This window comes from Culex pipiens, chromosome 2, assembly GCF_016801865.2.
Source record: "Culex pipiens pallens isolate TS chromosome 2, TS_CPP_V2, whole genome shotgun sequence".
Taxonomy (NCBI): domain Eukaryota; kingdom Metazoa; phylum Arthropoda; class Insecta; order Diptera; family Culicidae; genus Culex; species Culex pipiens.
The window spans coordinates 48,376,284-48,393,703 of NC_068938.1; the positions used below are offsets into that span (position 1 = coordinate 48,376,284).

The following is a 17,420-nucleotide window of genomic DNA, read 5'->3' on the forward strand; positions in this document are numbered from 1 at the left end:
CAAAAACCTTCCAAAATTTAAGAATTTAAGAATTTAAGAATTTAAGAATTTAAGAATTTAAGAATTTAAGAATTTAAGAATTTAAGAATTTAAGAATTTAAGAATTTAAGAATTTAAGAATTTTAGAATTTTAGAATTTAAGAATTTAAGAATTTAAGAATTTAAGAATTTAAGAATTTAAGAATTTAAAAATTGAAGAATTTAAGAATTTAAGAATTTAAGAATTTAAGAATTTAAGAATTTAAGAATTTAAGAATTTAAGAATTTAAGAATTTAAGAATTTAAGAATTTAAGAATTTAAGAATTTAAGAATTTAAGAATTTAAGAATTTAAGAATTTAAGAATTTAAGAATTTAAGAATTTAAGAATTTAAGAATTTAAGAATTTAAGAATTTAAGAATTTAAGAATTTAAAAATTTAAGAATTTAAGAATTTAAGAATTTAAGAATTTAAGAATTTAAGAATTTAAGAATTTAAGAATTTAAGAACTTAAGATTAAAGAATTTAACTCTATTATTTGAAGTGTTGTAAAAAAAATTCCAACAGTTGCGACAAAAATGGCTAGCAAATGAGCAAACATATATCACATCCAAATTTGGACCTTTTTATAAAAAAGAATCCAGCGAGTTTTTAAAATTAAGTTAAAAACATTTTTTTCTATTCTACACTACACCGCATCCGAATGACCCCTTTCCCGAAACACCATATCGCCTCACATCTCCACCACTCCCTGTTGACAGAAAACCTGCTGGCTGTCAAACTCGTCTGACACGCAGTGCTACCAACATGCGAGCGCTCGCAACGGTGTGTTTCTCTTTCCGGCTAGCGCCATTGTCAAACACGGACGTGTAAAACAAAAATAAGTGAATATCTTTTCGGTGATTGCGCGGTGAAATTCACCGCTTTCGGCGTCCATTTCCGGCGCAACTGCAGCGCACCGTTCGAACCACTCGCGGCCCGGTGAAGTGCGGCGGGGGTTTCGTGAAATTCACGGTTATTTTAGTGTTAGAAATTTTTTGATTTCTCGATCGAGAGTTGTGTGTTGCGGGTGACAGCTTCGTGAAAGAGGGGTGAAGAAGAGGCGGTAGCAGGCCTTGCTCGGTGGTAAAAACGAGGAGAGTCGTTCATTTGCTCGCCGACTGTCACCAGCACGTGTCGTGGTTTCCTGTTTGATCTCTTGCTGCGGGATGGAACCGGGTTCCAAGTGGCGTGGCCAACCGGTGTTGGTCACGGTAGTTGTTGAGTGGCCGCGATTGGTTCGAACGCGTTGGTTGCCGGAAGGGGACAGCTGAATTGTAGAAAAGGGACGCGAGGAGCTGACGGTTTTCCGGAACTTCCGGTTTTCTCTTGTAGGACCATGTCAGAGGTTGAGGCATTCGAGAACTTCGAGGAGGCCGCCCCGGCCCAGGTCTTCGACCAGGCCCCGGTGGTCCAGCCGGCCGAGCTGCCGGACATTAAGCTGTTCGGTCGCTGGAGCAGCGACGACATCCACATCTCGGACATTTCCGTGTCGGATTACATCGCCGTCAAGGAGAAGCACGCCAAGTATCTGCCGCACTCGGCCGGCCGTTACGCGGCCAAGCGCTTCCGCAAGGCCCAGTGCCCGATCGTGGAGCGGCTGACCAACTCGCTGATGATGAAGGGCCGCAACAACGGCAAGAAGCTGAAGGCGGTCCGCATCGTGCGCCACGCGTTCGAGATCATGCATCTGCTGACCGGCGAGAACCCGCTCCAGATCGTGGTCCAGGCCATCATCAACTCCGGACCCCGCGAAGACTCGACCCGTATCGGTCGCGCCGGTACCGTCCGCCGTCAGGCCGTCGATGTGTCGCCGCTGCGTCGCGTCAACCAGGTGAGGTTTCCGCGCACGGAACGTTCTCCGGGATAATCTTGCTACCGATTCTATACAGGCATATTGGGTGGGCCGCGTCAAACCGCATGCTCACCTTCAATTCCATTGGGATCGGAAACTAACCTCCAAACTGGACGGCGGAAGTTGCTGGGTTCCTCTGCCGTGAATCAAGTGTTCCAGCTGTTCAGTTACAATTTCTTGAAGAATTTCAAGTTCTTCATTTAGAAATCTGATCAAAATTAACGATTTTTTTAATTCCTCCCTCGTTAGGCCATCTGGCTGCTGTGCACCGGAGCCCGCGAAGCCGCATTCCGTAACATTAAGACCATCGCCGAATGCTTGGCCGACGAGCTGATCAACGCTGCTAAGGTGAGTTGAAGAAATCTTGAGATTTCGAGAGTTGCGAGGTACTTGAAGTCTGTGTTTGGGAAATGCAAATCTAACGGTTGTACGTGGTGTGGCAAAAATGCACGAAGTTCTAAGGTTCTTAGTGAAAAGTTCAGATTTGAAATTGAATTTTGTGGATGACCCTAAAACCCTAAAGTGAAGCATTCAATTGTTTACAAAATGGCGTCCTAAATTCATAACTGTCTGAAATTCACGTGTGACATAATCTGTTTGTCTTACTTTCTTGTCATGCGTGCATTCTAATCTTGATAAAGACGCCATTTTGCTGTTATTGCCTCACCTTTTGCCCCGGGAACCACAAAACTCGATTTCAATCCTGAGATTATAACCTTAAAAACTTTGTGCAATGTTGACACTCGTCATACAAAGTGTTTTAACCACAGTCGCTACTTTGTCACACGTGGAAATTGTTTACTTTGGAATCTAACCATTTCTCATCTCTCCTCTTCCAGGGTTCCTCCAACTCGTACGCGATCAAGAAGAAGGACGAACTGGAACGTGTTGCCAAGTCTAACCGATAAGCGGTTACTGTGCTTCGTCGTCCAAACAAAAACTTCACTTCTTGGCTCCGGTGGTTGCCTCTCACGTTTTACTATGTGTGTGTGTTGTGCGCGCGCATAACCAAACCAACTTACATCCTAAGATCCGTGCGCATTAGAAACGTGAATAAAACTTGAAAATGATGTAAAAATTGACGTTCGATTTGTTGTCGTTATTTTGTGGGAGGTTATCAAATTGGGGAAACTTTAGCCAAGCTGAAGTTTTTGTTTGTTTGACGAAGAGTTTTATTTTTTTCAGAGCGACCTGGGATCAACTTGTCAGCGCAGCTAGATAAGGTGAGTTTTCGATCTAACTTAACAGTTATAATAAGGCATACTGACCGCTATACTATCGAGGAATTCAAAAAAAAAGTCGCAAGTCTGCTCAGATACTTGTAGATGGTGCCCCAAACCCTTCGGGCACCGTCCGTTTCTGCTGGGCTAGAGCAAAGTTGATCATCTGCAAAGGAATTCGCCCATCTGCGGACTCCTTTCTCGCAAAATCAGCGACAGTTTGCTTCTAAAAATTTACTAAAATTGTGTTGTTTAAAGCCGATTTACTAACGCTGTTTTCTTTTCCATTTTCAGAACTTTGGATAACTGCGAACGCTGATGTTGCTACTCCGAAGGTAGGTTTCCACTTGTTAAACAGTTTATAATTGAAAAATTGTCGCACTTCTGTCCAGTTTTCAAGTAATGGTGATTCAACTTTTAATCGTTCACTGTTTGTTTATGCTGGACTAGACTAAAGATGGTACATCTGCAAAGAGCTTCGATTCCGTTCGAATTTCTTTCTCGCAAAATCAGCGACAACTTTACTTTAATTTCTAGTTTTGCAGTGTTCGTTGAGATTTTATAACTCACAAATATTTTCTTTTCTAAATTACAGAAAGACGACGCCGAACATCTCAAACTTCTAAGCTGTCAAAACAAAAAGGTGAGGTTCAACAATTCTTACAATTTTTCTCTTAACATTGGTCCAACTGTATCTGTTTGCTCCTTCCACCCTCAATTCGATTGGGCACCTAATCGGTTGGACCAGATCAACGTTCTCAGGTATCTTGGAGTCTCGAGCTCATTTGTGACTCTACATCGCACGATGTAACGACAGTTTCTTCTGTAGTCAAAAACTGCTCCTTTTTTTATTTTTTCTAGAAATTTAAAAACACTTTCTCTCATTTTTCTAGGGTGTCATCTGGACTTCACTCTTGGGTTGACTAAAACAGCTGTTAACATGTTGACGGTAAGTTCCAATTTTGTCTAAACTTCAATAAAAAAAGCAAGTCTCCTAACCTAATCGGTTGGACCAGATCAACGTTCTCAGGTATCTTGGAGTCTCGAGCTCATTTGTGACTCTACATCGCACGATGTAACGACAGTTTCTTCTGTAGTCAAAAACTGCTCCTTTTTTTATTTTTTCAAGAAATTTAAAAACACTTTCTCTCATTTTTCTAGGGTGTCATCTGGACTTCACTCTAGGGTTGACTAAAACAGCTGTTAACATGTTGACGGTAAGTTCCAATTTTGTCTAAACTTCAATAAAAAAAGCAAGTCTCTGCTGAAATTTCCCGTCTGTCCCACCTGCAGCTGGAAACCAATTCGAGACTTAGAAAAACTTTTCTCAGCTGAAACACTTTGCTTGGCAAAAATCAAATTTTGCTTGCGTCTCTTTGGTTGGAAATACAGTTAAATTCTTGCATTTTTTTAGTTTTCTTGTTTGAGTAGCTCAAAATTACAATGAGGTTTCCGTTTTCTTTGCAGATATCGCCTACCACGTTCGAAAACCTCTTCAAGTCAACCGAAATCTAGAATCGCGCTGAAGATTAAAAGGTGAGCAAACTTTAATAAAGCAGCTTAAATTGTAGTCCTTCATGACACAAAACCGACCTCCACCGTGGGACTGTTTTGACGCGAATGGACTACAGTAAACTCTGGGGTACTCTTCTGGGGAGCCAGCTGTCGACGCCGTTCAAGAGCTGAATCCCTTATTCGTACATCCGACAAAATTTCTCGATTTACTTCAAAACTGATTCGTGCAATTTAGAATGAAAACTAACTTCCGGTTCTCTTTGTTTACAGTTGGGGCAACATCTTGATCTTCAAACGTCCCGAGAAGCGGCTTCTAACATCAACTGACCCAGGTTGGTACCAATTTCTCAAGACGGTCATTTCATTGGTCCTGGCAAACCATTCGGGCCGTGTGTAACCCCTCATTACCGGCTCGATAGGAAGCCATCGGACTAGAGCAATAGATGGTCACTTTGCTGGGTGCGCAATGATGCCATTTGCGCACCCGTCACAAGGCCATTAACAATTGTTTCCTTAAGAGGAGGTATTAGACTATGGCAAACGAACAAACTTGCACTTTTTGATAGTTTACCTGCATTTGTTTGCAGAAACATTTTGAGTCAAACACGAAAAATTGTGAGTTTGTCATAGTCTAATACGACTTTTACTGAAACTTGTTCAAGCTTAATTTTAGACCTTTTTTTGTGGTTTAATAATGTTTAATTATTATTCTTGTCGTTTGGTCAATTATTACTTCCGCGGGTGCGGAATAAAAAAACAAAAAAAATCCAACGATAAAACAAAACCCTTTTCGCCCGACCGACGTTAGCCCTGCTTGGACCGTTTGGAAGGGCCGGCCTCGTCGAAAGCCGTCTCCGGCGGCGGCACCTTAAACATCTCCCCTGCTTGCCGCTTCTGCTTCACGCTGAGCGGGCCAGGCTTCGTGTTGAGCGGCGGCGGTGCTGTGGCCACCGCCGGGGTCGATGTTGGGTTCGCCATCGGCAGGACCGACAACAGGGCCTCCAGCGTCTTTTTCATCTCGTCGTGGTGACCCTGCAGCGCCTTCAACGCACTCTCCTTTCGCGCATATGCTGTTTGGTACTTTTGCAATCGGTGGCGCACATCCTTGAGGTTATCTTCGAGAAACTGCTCCCTCTTTGCTCGCTGCGCAACTTCCGCCGTGAGCGCGGCGTTGAGTTGGACCATCTGGCCCCAACGAAGGGCGAAATCGAATATATGCGAGGCCGCATCGCTTCTTCCAGTGTTAGGTCTTCAAGGGTCACTGCTTTTCAATTTTTTTCTTCCTCCACGAGGCAACCCTTTCCTTCCGTTACCGCACACCAACTGATATAGTCTAATAGGACTTTTACTGAAACTTGTTCAAGCTTAACTTTAGACCATTCTAAGCAAAATCTCTCTTTTCTTGCAGATCGTTTCAAGAGAAATTCAACATTTCAAAACAGGATCAACTGCTGATCTCAAAAGGTAAGGTTCTAAACTGTCAACTGTTCAAAAATGAGTGCTTTCAATGATGATTTGGATTTTTGTACCGTCCCAGGCCGAACGTTTACATGTTGATTTCCACTCACTGATGCCGTCTCAAATTACGTCAAATAACTCGATTCGTCAACCCCAAATTGACGCTATTCTTTTCTTTTTCTTGCAGCAACGTCACATCTGTTCCTTGGAAGGACTTCTCAACCCAACTCAACCATTCTTCAAGGTAAATATGATAACTTTGTTTTGTCAGGCTTCTCAAACTTGCTCGACTTCTTTCTGATGATATCTTTTCTATTTAGAACATATTTGTACCGTCCCAGGCTGAACGTTCATATGTTGTTAGTTCTAATCTGAGAAGCTTGCAAGAAAATATCATTAGATCTGTAAATCTTAACTTGCAATGAAAACTAAATAGAAAATCTCTTCGTTACAGATTGACGAACCCGATCTGATCACCCTGCTTTAGAATTTCCATACAGCACTAACATTCACGGTAAGTTTCCACATAAATTTATTGAGCAAAACGCGCCCCAAAATGATGATCACATCATTTTTCAGTTATCCCTGTCTTAGGAATAGTGCTGACTTTTATTTTTTCTGAACCGCGAACAAATCAAAATTTGATGATTTTTCCATTTTCAAAGCACTAACGAATCGTTTCTTTCTCTTGCAGATGGCGAGGTTCTCGGGTCATGCTGCTCAAACAACATCAGCCAACAACCAAGGTAAGATGTACGAGTAATCCACACAAAAACAATTGCTTTCAATGATGATTTTTACACAATATACGCTAAGGGGTCAGAATTTATCTGTTGTTGAAACCTCAGTTTACCCAGACTTGCCCTATCTGATCAAATTCTTGAAAGCTACGTTTTCACTACTAAATAACACAAGTTTCTAACAGCGTTTCTCTTCTATTTTCAGAACTTCTCGACTCGATTACAACTGAAATTTCGGACAGGGGTGACTTGAAATGTAAGTTCTTTACCTATTTTTCAATAACTGCTCACAAAGTTTTTCTCTGATGAACACTGAATATGCTTAAATATAATGTTGAACAATATATTCGATTGGTCTTACTGAACCAACCAGAAAAAGTTCATCAAACGTCTCGTTCCAAGCACACTTTTTCATTTCCTATTGTTCTCTTTCACAGATTTACTGACGTTCGCTTCCAGTTGATTTCAACGATGTCAACGAAAGGTAAGATTCGGAAAAAAAATCCTTCACAGGTTCTTAAACAACAACATTTCATGATGATTTTCACACAATATACGCATACGGGGACAGAATTGCTCATTGTTGAAACCTCAGTTTACCCAGACTTGCCCTATCTGATGCATTTGTTTCGAAAATCGTCAAACTTTTGCTGAATGAAGCACATTTTAACGTTGGGTTTCTCTTTCAATTATAGATGCCTCATCGAATTCACCGTTTGAGAATAGACTTTCAACCCGGATGGAACTGAACAAATCTGAGGTGAGTTGAACAACTTTTCGTCTCAATGAGCCATTACACTACTGCAAACAAACAAACAAACTCGCACTTTTTCGTGTTTGACAGTTTGCCAAACTCGCAAACAAGGCAAAATGTATGCAGGCTGACGTTTGTACAAACAAACAAAGCACACAAACTGGCAAACTGTCAAAAAGTGCGAGTTTGTTTGTTTGCCGTAGTGTAATAGCTCCTTCATTAAAATAAAAGGTTCGTCCATTCTAATGTGAACGCGGATAAATTCTGAACTGCGTTTGCTTCGCTATTGGACAAGATAAAGCTACTTTATTATTCTGGTGATTGGGTGCTCGTTTGCAATACCCATTCATCGTGGAAAGTACTGTTACATTCCCTTTCCAGACGATCATTTGTTGAAGGTAGAAGTTTTCATGAGTTCTAAAATAGATTTTTCTTTCTCTTACAGATTGTTCACATCTTTGGCAGAAGCACTCGGTTGATCAGCTTCCTGCAACGAACAACCTAAGGTGAGTTCCCATCTCAAGCTCTCAAGTCACTTTCAGTAGTCTCTGCACAGACCAGCGTTTCTGCAAGTCCAACCCTTGCAATAGAACTGTTGTTCTTAACGGAGACGATAGCATGCCGTTACTTCATCCACGGTGTCAGATTCTCGTTTGTCTGTGTCACCGTCAGCTTTAGTTGATAACGACATTCATAACCGTTGTTACGATCATGTTTCAAATATCGCTGGTTCAAATTTTAACCTGTGTTTTCTTCGTTGTTTTGCAGATTTTTGGCGTTGGACCGTGAGGAAGCTTCACAGCAACGATTCTCAGCTCGCAACTGGTTAGTATTATCACTTAATTCCCCTTTCACAAACAGTCGATTGGTCCTCTCTAGTCAATCTCACTGCCGGTTCGTTTTGTGGCTTTGCGATCTCCGATGTGGACAACAGCAACGATAAAGAAACTCTTGCGAGTTGGCTCCATGTCGTGAGCCTTCTCCATACCAAGTTTATCTACAATTTTTTACTTGAAAATCCATAAAATTTAGTAAACAGAACAATTTCTAAACATAACTTTCCTTTTTCAACAGATTCCAATCAACCTTGGACGGAGATGTCATCATTTCCAGCAAATCTCGCACAAAAACTGCAAATGTAAGAATCTTTCTCAATCTCCTTTAATCTTCCTCTTTTCTTTTGTGCCGTCCTTCGCTTTACACTTTTGTTGGCTCAAATTCCTTAAACCTCCAACGAGAGAGATAAAATGGGACGCAAAACAGGCTACTTTACCCGTTCCGCACGATATTTGTGGGTGCTGTCCAATGTCCAATGTCTGGTGGTGGCACTTGCTGCTTGGAATGTAAAGTACAACCCTACTCGACTGTCTTTAATCGCTTCTCCTTGTTAATGTTCAATGTCTTAAGTTGAATGCAAAATTGTAGTTTATACTTACAAGAATATTGTTTTGTTTCAGCTCACGCGAAGACGAACCAAGCTGTTGCTGAGAATGACAACGGTAAGTTCCAAACGCTAATCAGAAGAAGAAATTTTCAGTCTTTCAATGATGATCACTTGAATATTTAGAACATTTTTGTACCGCTCCAGGCTGAATGTTTACATGTTGTTAGTTCTAATCTGAAACCTAAGCTAAAAGGTTGTCAATCAATCGTAAATTTTTGAGTTGAAACTAATCGTTGCTCATTTTCTTTACAGTTAGCTCGCCGTGATCATCTCGTCGTCATCAAAACCCTGCCAATCGAAGAGGTGAGTTTCTTTCAAATTAATATGTTAGGTTATCGCTTTCCTTATGATGAACTCAGAATTTATCAGTTATCCCTGTCTTAGTAATAATGCTGATAAACATTCGTACTGAAAGTGATCAAATCCAGAAAAATGTCAAGTTGTCAACAGATTTCAGTATGCTTATCTGCTTTATCTTTCTTTTTTCAGATGGATTATTTCGGTTGAACGTGCTACCTTCAAGCTGAATTTATCGAAAGGTTGGTATTTTTTTTACACTCAAATCTCAAAATAAATCCAGATTTTCTTCAGAGACCATATTTGACGAGTGTGAAAGGCATTTTCGGTTGCCTTTTAGACTGACTGAAATATGGTAGAGTAAACTGTGTACTTAAATGTCATCTATTGCTCTGACTCACTGGAAGTAGATGTTAGAAAGCTTCATACACTAATTTCTGCAATGTTTGAATGATTTGCTTCTATTTACTCTATGACTAACAATTGTTTTCTTCTTTATTTTAGATTGATCAACTGGATCTGATGAACTCGCACTGCATACCCGTTGGCAACGCGTCTCAAACGGTAAGTCAAACCTAAGTATTTTCTTAACCCATCGTCCTGTTCTAGTCAGTCACTGCGCGGTTGTTTCTGTCTGTAGCCCAGTGATCTCCGTTATGGACGAAAGCATCCCACTACTAAAGCCTATCCTGATTGGCACACCTATTTTGTTTGCCCATCATCAATCTTAGAGTGACAATTCAGTAACAACATTTCAAAAGGGCGAAACCTACGATTATGCCGTTTCGGGAAAATCAACATTCAAAATTTTGCAATTTCGATCAATTCCTATTTCCACAAAAAAGCATGAAAACCATCAATTTTGTCAAAACTTAATAGAAAATAGCAATAATTTCATCATAGAGAGCAATTTGGAATTAATTGAGGTGTTTTTGCTATTAAAAATTGAGAAAAAGAAATTACGCCTATTTGAAGAGCGTGCCTACATTTTCGCCCCACCGTATTCGCCACCCACTCAACCAAAACAACGGTTTAGCCCGTAAGGTTACGCCACAAAGCAGAAGTAAACAACAGATTCGCCCTTTTGTTTTTTGTTAATTTTTCGGGTTTTTAAAGAAAAAAGTGGTGAAACAACTATTTTATCATTGTAAAACGTTACAGTCAGTGATAATACAGTGATATTTGCAACCACAGTGATAAAAAATTGGTCTAGAAAGCCTTCATAAGGAGTCCGATTCAGGCCAAGACTCGTTGAGCCAGGATACACCGTAAGTAGCATGTTGGTTTGACGATGTGGTCTATATTGAAGTGACGTTCCTTGGGGTGTCCCCGCCGGAAGTGGGAGACATTGCACCTGACGACTAGGCCACCCCGGTGCCTTTTCAATCTTTGCATAGCTTCAATGGTTACGGAGGCGATGATTTTGTACGGCATTCCTCCTAAACCTCCCTACACTAACTTTTTGTCCTGCAACTGCTCGACCCAGAATCCCCGGATGTTCCAAGAACCGGTAAATTATGGACCTTCATATCTAGATTGTGAAACCAGACCAGATCCGATACTACAATGATTGAAATCAAAAAGTTATGTATTTAGGATCATACAAATCTGTGTTTGTTGTGTAATTGTGTTCAGAGACATCAGAAACATACATTTTGATCCATTTTGAGGATTGTCAGGTTAAAATTCACTAAATTATAATGAAAATTTAGTGTTTCTAAATATACGTCGGAACTTGCAGAAAACACTACATTCGCCCCTCGTGATTGGGTGAAAACACAAGGGCGGAAACTCAATTTGGTTTGTTTTGATTGATGTTGTTGATTAGCCCTTTTGTTTTTTGATTGTAAAACTACGTATTTTCGGAATTTTGAGATGATGGAGGGTGTTTTAGAATCAGTTTTGTTCGCTTTATATGATTCTAACAAAAACTCAGTTTGTTTACATCTGAGGGATTCGCCCTTTTGAAAAGTTGTTACTGAATTCTAGAAAAGAACAAGTTGAACCCAATTACCAATTAGTCCTGACTAGAGCCGCCCAGCCGTAACATATGGGCTAGGCGGTCTCGAGATGGACAAGACGACGCGTACGGCGCGTGTCACTCCTGTCGGATGATTTGGCCGCACCCCCCTGGCCACTTTATCTTGGATGCGCGCGTCACAGTTCTAAATCGCATTGTGTTGAAAGCGACTTGTTTTGACGTTGAGTTTTGAAGTATATTTTCTTTACTCTTTTCAGATTTCGGTGGGACGAGATAGTATCGAAGTACGGGATTTGCGGACAATGTTTAAGGTGAGTTGAATTTCAGACACTTTTCAAAATTTCATGCTTTCAATGATGATTCAATCACAACTCCTTACCTACATTAGTTGATTACCCGTGAAAACATGTTAATCTGATATCGATTTTGAAAATCATCATTTGAAAAGTCCAGAAAACAAACTAATTTAGGTTTCCTATCTTTGCAGATTTCATGCTGGACTCGGAACGACTCAACATTACACATGACTTGAGAGGTAAGTTTCGCCAAAGTACAGCACGTTGTAATGACTAATTTCTCATGATGATAGCAAAACAAAATTACCTTACCTACATTGTTTGAACAATCATGAAAAAAAAAATGTTATTACTGATCTAATCAACTCTCAAAGTTGAAACATAAATTGATGAATGAAGCTTATCAATCTTTTTTCTTTCACTTTCAGATCAAACAATGTCTACGTCAAAATGAAATGAAAATAGGAGCCTTAATTTGAAGCAAAATAAATTGTTTCAAACGCAAAATCTAGACTATTTTCTAATCCGAAAAAAAAATCTATCAATCTTCCCCAAACTTCTGGTAATAATACAAAAGTCAATGTAAACATAACCAAAATCTCGTAGGACAATGCACAAAGAGGTGTTTTGACTAGCAAAGCGACTAAGCGCGACTTCAAATCCATTAGGATAGGGAAGAGCTAACTGAAAACAATATATAATGTATAAATCGGATACATAGTTAGAAATAGGTTTCCCCTAGTCGTTCGCTGTGAATTGTGGATTGCCTGCTCCTCTAATGAAGGTTTGACTGGAGAGGACATGCTCATTAATTTCGCGTCGTTCCATACCCTTAGTGACGTGATGGAAGCAAGGGCGTCTATGCAAAGTGTCCCTACACCCGCTACAAATATATTAGGCCCTTGGCGAGGGAAGAAATCATGTTGTGCTATGTAGCATTGAAATTCGTGCAACTGGGGTCTGGGATTTCGAAAAGGTGTCCACGTGGTGGTTTATGGATGGTCCCCAAGTTGCCTGCGGGTATGGGATTCATACATTTTATGAGACCCCAAGACGAATCGAATGAGACCAAAACAGTCCAAATCGGTTCAGGCTGTCGAATGCCCAACAAGTGCATTTTTTCTGTGCAACAAATATTTGTTACAATTTGAATCCAAGTCGATGGGTTAACGAGGTCGAACTAAGAAGTTCATTTTTCGAATGATTTAACAGCCTTTACTAAGTAAGGTGAGGAAGGCAAAAATCGCTCAAATAAAAGGTAGCTAGCAACACTCTATTTTTGATGTAGGGGAAATATACCCATTAATCACTCTAAGCCGTTCGGCCAATTCTCATCACTTTTGCCGTTTTCCGCTATTAAATCAACATTTTCAGATGTACCAACAATGGAGAGTTGCTTGCTCACTTTTATTTGAGCTATTTACCACTTTGGAAAAGTCAAAAACCTTTATGAAAGCTGTAATTCATGATCAAAGTGCTGATAGGCCGATAACAGAAATAGGCTGAAAAAGGGTATAGTTCCCCTACTTCAAAATGTTGTTCGAAAAGCGGCAAACTGCTAAAGTGACGAGAATAGCTCAGGGTGGCCACCTCGGGAAAAAACCGGGATTTTTATCCACCGGGAGAAAACCGGGAAAAACTAGGGAATTCGACTGACAAACCGGGAAAATATTTTAAGTTTAGTTAAAATTTGACAAAAGCCTCTTTAATGTATTCAATATGTTCTTTTCTCAATTAGAATATTATTCCTGTTATTCTAAATGAAGAATTCGCGAAAACTATGTTTGAATTTGTGTAATAGACTCATGCTTCTTGGTTATGGATGTTTTTTTTCTGTTGTATCCTATTATATTTTTACTTGGCGAATTTGTTTTTTAATAAAGCAAAATGTTTCCTCTACCAGCGATTCTCAACCTGGGGTACATGTACCCCTGGGGGTACCACGAGCGGTCTCAGGGGGTCCGGAGGACAAACCCCGCAATGGCGGACATTTGTCCCAAACAAAATATTTGAGAGAAACAAAAACAAATTGCTTTGAAGCAAAAAAATAACAACCATGCTTAAGGTGCAATGAATTACGGGCGAATTGTTTTTGACCAATCAGAAAATGTTTAAAAAATATTTGAATGATAAATCTATAATTTGCATTCGTTTAGAAATTTTATGAATTTGAAGTAAAGTGCACCGTTTTTGAGTTTTATTTTGTTTTTTTTTTCTACAAATATTTGTTTCAAATTTGTATATTGTGCCAACTACCATTTACTACCATGTTGGTAAAAATAATCTTATGTTTCATGATTTGGATATTTTCAATTCGACCTTTCTTTGCTAAAATATTAGTTTTGCATAAAATAAAAATTAGGATTTTTTGTAAGTGGAAATTATGGATCTCATGGTACGAAAACAACATTACAGTAAATATCTCTCTAAATTTAAAGATCAAGACATTTCCTTCAAATTGTCACACAAAATACACTATTTTAAAATATTTTTCTTGGCCTGTATCTTAGCAACAAAAGAATGGATCAAAAATGTTCAAAAAAGAAAGCAGAAAAGAATTTCCTCAACCATTTAATAGAATAATTTTTCAATTGAAAATAGCTACAACTTCATAAAAATATTACTTACAAAATTTAAAAAAAAAATTAAAAAATCTGGGGGATGTTTGTAGAAATGAAAAAGACAACGAAAGTTAAATTTACAAAAGGAATTTCTCCAAATTTAAAGGCATTTCTAGTAGATAGTTTTTAAAGAAAAACAGGGTACAACATTTTATTTTGAAGCTTTATTAAGAAAACTGATTTGAAGAAATGTGCATGGACGTTGTGTGGCCTATCCAGTACATGTTTTTAAACAACTCTAGAAACAAGATTTACGACATTTTCAATACTTCAAAATTCAGGTTTCTTTCTTCGTGAATTGGAATGTAAAAAAATCTCATGCAAACAAAAAATTTCATATATGAACGCTAGGGGGTACCAGCAGCTTAAGTAACACGAAAAAGGGTACCTAGCCTAGAAAAGGTTGAGAACCGTTGAATTATAATATATTTCAACTTAAAAATAATAATATCATGGAGTTTCTGTTTGTAAATATTATTTTATTTGATAATATTTGAGATTCTCAGCCAGACAAATTATTAAGGACAACTTGCAATGAATTTTTTTTGCAAAGTTTTTTTAAAAGTCGTTTGAAATTTATGTCAAATTTTCAGATATTTTAAAAATACAATATATTTAGAACTCTGCTACAAAAAAGTCACTTGAAATACAGGCAATCACTTTTAGGTGGTTACTACATCAACACAAAAATTGAGATCATGTTGAAAATTAGGCCGATGCTAATATTTTTCAAAGTTTTTTTTCTTTGGCTCTGGCCGGGGTCAAGTGGGGAACAATCCATAGTCTCAACATTTGAATGCAAAAAGTGTTCAAAAATGCATTTTACACTAGTTTATTTGTTTTGTCTTCAAAAAATGTAAGATTTGACGGTAACAAAAATTAAAAAAAAAACTAAAGGTGTAAAATTTTAAAAAATTGAAAGTTTATTAAATCAACCCAAACATGCTTAAAAATGATTCCAAACGCAAGGGAATGCTTTTTATATTGATTTCAGCTGATTGCACTTAAATTTCGATTGAAATTTTGATGTTTTTTGAAAAAAAATTTTGCCTCCTGATTTTTCGGGGCAACTAACGAATTAACGAGCATTTACATAAATGTTGATAACAATTTATTTTTAATGTTCTTTTTTACAAAATTAATAAATTGTAGTAATAATTAGTCTCATTCTAAAAAATAAAACGATTTTTTTATTTTGAGGTTATAAAATATACACACGGAAAGAAGGTTTATCGTGAATCTTACTAATTTTCGGTTAAAAACCCTAAAAAAATTGGTTGTTTTTTCAACCACGATTTTTTTTAGCTGGAAATCCTAAAAAAAAATCCTGGATTTGACAGCTGGATCCAGGTCCTAAAAATGATAAATCTAGCTAAATTTTTAGTAAATTTTACTAATTTGCAAGCTGGAAAAATGCTGTCAGTCTCAAAAGCTGTATGTTTTGAGAAGGTCTGTTAGCTATTTTAGCTAGATTTTATGGTATTCTTGCGCGTTTTCTAGTTAGTCCAGCAATTTTTTTTACTGTTTCAACCATTTTTTTTGGAATAATTTTCAAAATTTTCCATTAATGCCACCACAGCGGAAACCTTTTACCCAGCCTCTTGGCTGGAATAGCTAGCTTTTTTGCTGTTTTTGCAGGTATTTTGGTTAGTCTTACTAGTTTTTTTAGCAAGATTTCAAAAAAAAATCATTTTTGCCCAAAAAGCTGCTCGTTTTTACCCAGCCTTTTGGCTGGTTTAGCTTGTTTTTTCGTTGTTCTTGCTAGGTTTTTTTGTTAGTTAAGCTAATTTAGCGATTATTCACACTAGTTTTTTTAAAATAATTTTCCAAAAAAAAGGCGTTTCTGAGTTTTAAGACTAAATAAGTGCTTTGGCCTAAGTACTATTACACGGTTCAATTGCAATTTACCTCCAATTTTTGCGGTCCAAATTTTCATCCTTTTCTCACGCGCTCAGCTAAACTCTGGTGATCCGACGTACTGCGAAGAGGAGCAGGAACCAGGTTCGTTAAAGATTTGGGCGGATTTGGCGGACGCAGCTCCAGCCCGTGGTGGATTCAGAGGAGGATTTGGTTCTCGCGACGGTGCCGGTGATGGCAAGATCCGCACCCATGGAGGATATGTACCTGATGTACTCGCTCACGATCAAAGAGTTCGAGATCATCGATTTTTCCATGAGCCGCTCGCTCAAGGACGAATGCTGAAGATCATGCCCGTCCAGAAGTAGACCCGTGCCGGTCAGCGTACCCCCTTCAAGGCGTTCATCGTCATCGGTGACTCCAACGGCCACATCGGTCTCGGCGTCAAGTGCAGCAAGGAAGTGGCCACCGCCATCTGTGGTGCCATCATCCTGGCCAAGCTGTCGGTCATGCCGGTTCGCCGTGGTTATTGGAGTAACAAGATCGGCAAGCCCCACACCGTGCCCTGCAAGATCTTCGGCAAGTGCGGTCCGCTCCTGGTGCGCCTCATCCCGGCTCGCCGTGGTACCGGCATTGTGTTAGCTCCGGTCCCGAAGAAGCTGCTCCAGATGGCCGCGGTATCAAGGATTGCTACACGCTGACGCGCGGTTCGACGACCACGCCGGGTAACTTTGCCAAGGCTACCTACACGGCCATCGTCAAGACGTACGCTTTTCTGACGCCCAATCTGTGGAAGGACCTGCCGTTGGCCAAGACGCCGTACCAGGAGTACGTCGACATTCTGGAGAACACCAGCAAGACCGGCCAGCGCATAATTGAGCTGATTACGGCGAATAAAAACAATGCAAGCGACCTTCACGGGTAGTGTTTTGTGGCGAGAACTTCAAAACTTGGCAAATTTGCGCGCGGTTTACTTGGATCGAGCTTGCAGCTGACTGGTTTTGTTTGTTTGTTTATGTTTTGTTTTCACAAAAAAAAATCTGTGAATTGACCGTGTACACGATCAGATTTAACTATTCATTTTGTAAAAATCGAGCAGTTAGGTGTCGAATGGAGCACCGGATTCAAGTGAAAGTTCTCCCATTAGGAATAATTGAGTGGAAGTGCTCCATTGTGATGCATATTTTTTATTAATAGAGTCTGTACAGAACCGGATGGGCCGGATCACTCTGGAGAGTTCCGGAAGAAATCAAACACCGCGGAGTTCGTAAAACACAAACTTTATTTTGCACTCGCAAACAGACCGAACTTCTCCAACGGACACTTTATTGGGATCTGACGATAATTACTCTAAACTACATGGA

At 39.3% G+C, this 17,420-nt stretch overlaps 1 protein-coding gene, 1 long non-coding RNA gene and 1 pseudogene across 3 annotated transcripts; all 3 read left to right on the forward strand.

Annotated features, from left to right (window-relative positions):
* The first annotated feature begins 748 nt into the window (after nucleotides 1-748).
* Nucleotides 749-2,955, forward strand: LOC120421966 (40S ribosomal protein S5). The gene is made up of 4 exons (XM_039585278.2): nucleotides 749-863; nucleotides 1,354-1,852; nucleotides 2,123-2,221; nucleotides 2,713-2,955. Exons 2-4 carry the CDS (start codon nucleotides 1,358-1,360, stop codon nucleotides 2,779-2,781), a joined length of 663 nt encoding a protein of 220 aa, XP_039441212.1. The 5' UTR covers nucleotides 749-863; nucleotides 1,354-1,357; the 3' UTR covers nucleotides 2,782-2,955.
* Nucleotides 2,956-6,848: 3,893 nt separating this feature from the next.
* Nucleotides 6,849-12,085, forward strand: LOC120421963 (uncharacterized). 2 transcript variants are annotated; one of them, XR_008212029.1, is made up of 12 exons: nucleotides 6,849-7,062; nucleotides 7,244-7,290; nucleotides 7,502-7,566; nucleotides 8,006-8,066; nucleotides 8,329-8,385; nucleotides 8,635-8,698; nucleotides 9,018-9,307; nucleotides 9,494-9,543; nucleotides 9,806-9,865; nucleotides 11,540-11,593; nucleotides 11,770-11,817; nucleotides 12,007-12,085. It is a non-coding gene; the product is annotated as an uncharacterized LOC120421963 (long non-coding RNA). The 2 variants fall into 2 exon arrangements; XR_005606056.2 differs by having other exon boundaries at nucleotides 6,850-7,062; nucleotides 9,018-9,543.
* Nucleotides 12,086-15,420: 3,335 nt separating this feature from the next.
* LOC120421964 (40S ribosomal protein S2-like) lies at nucleotides 15,421-17,179 on the forward strand (annotated as a pseudogene).
* Nucleotides 17,180-17,420: the final 241 nt, after the last annotated feature.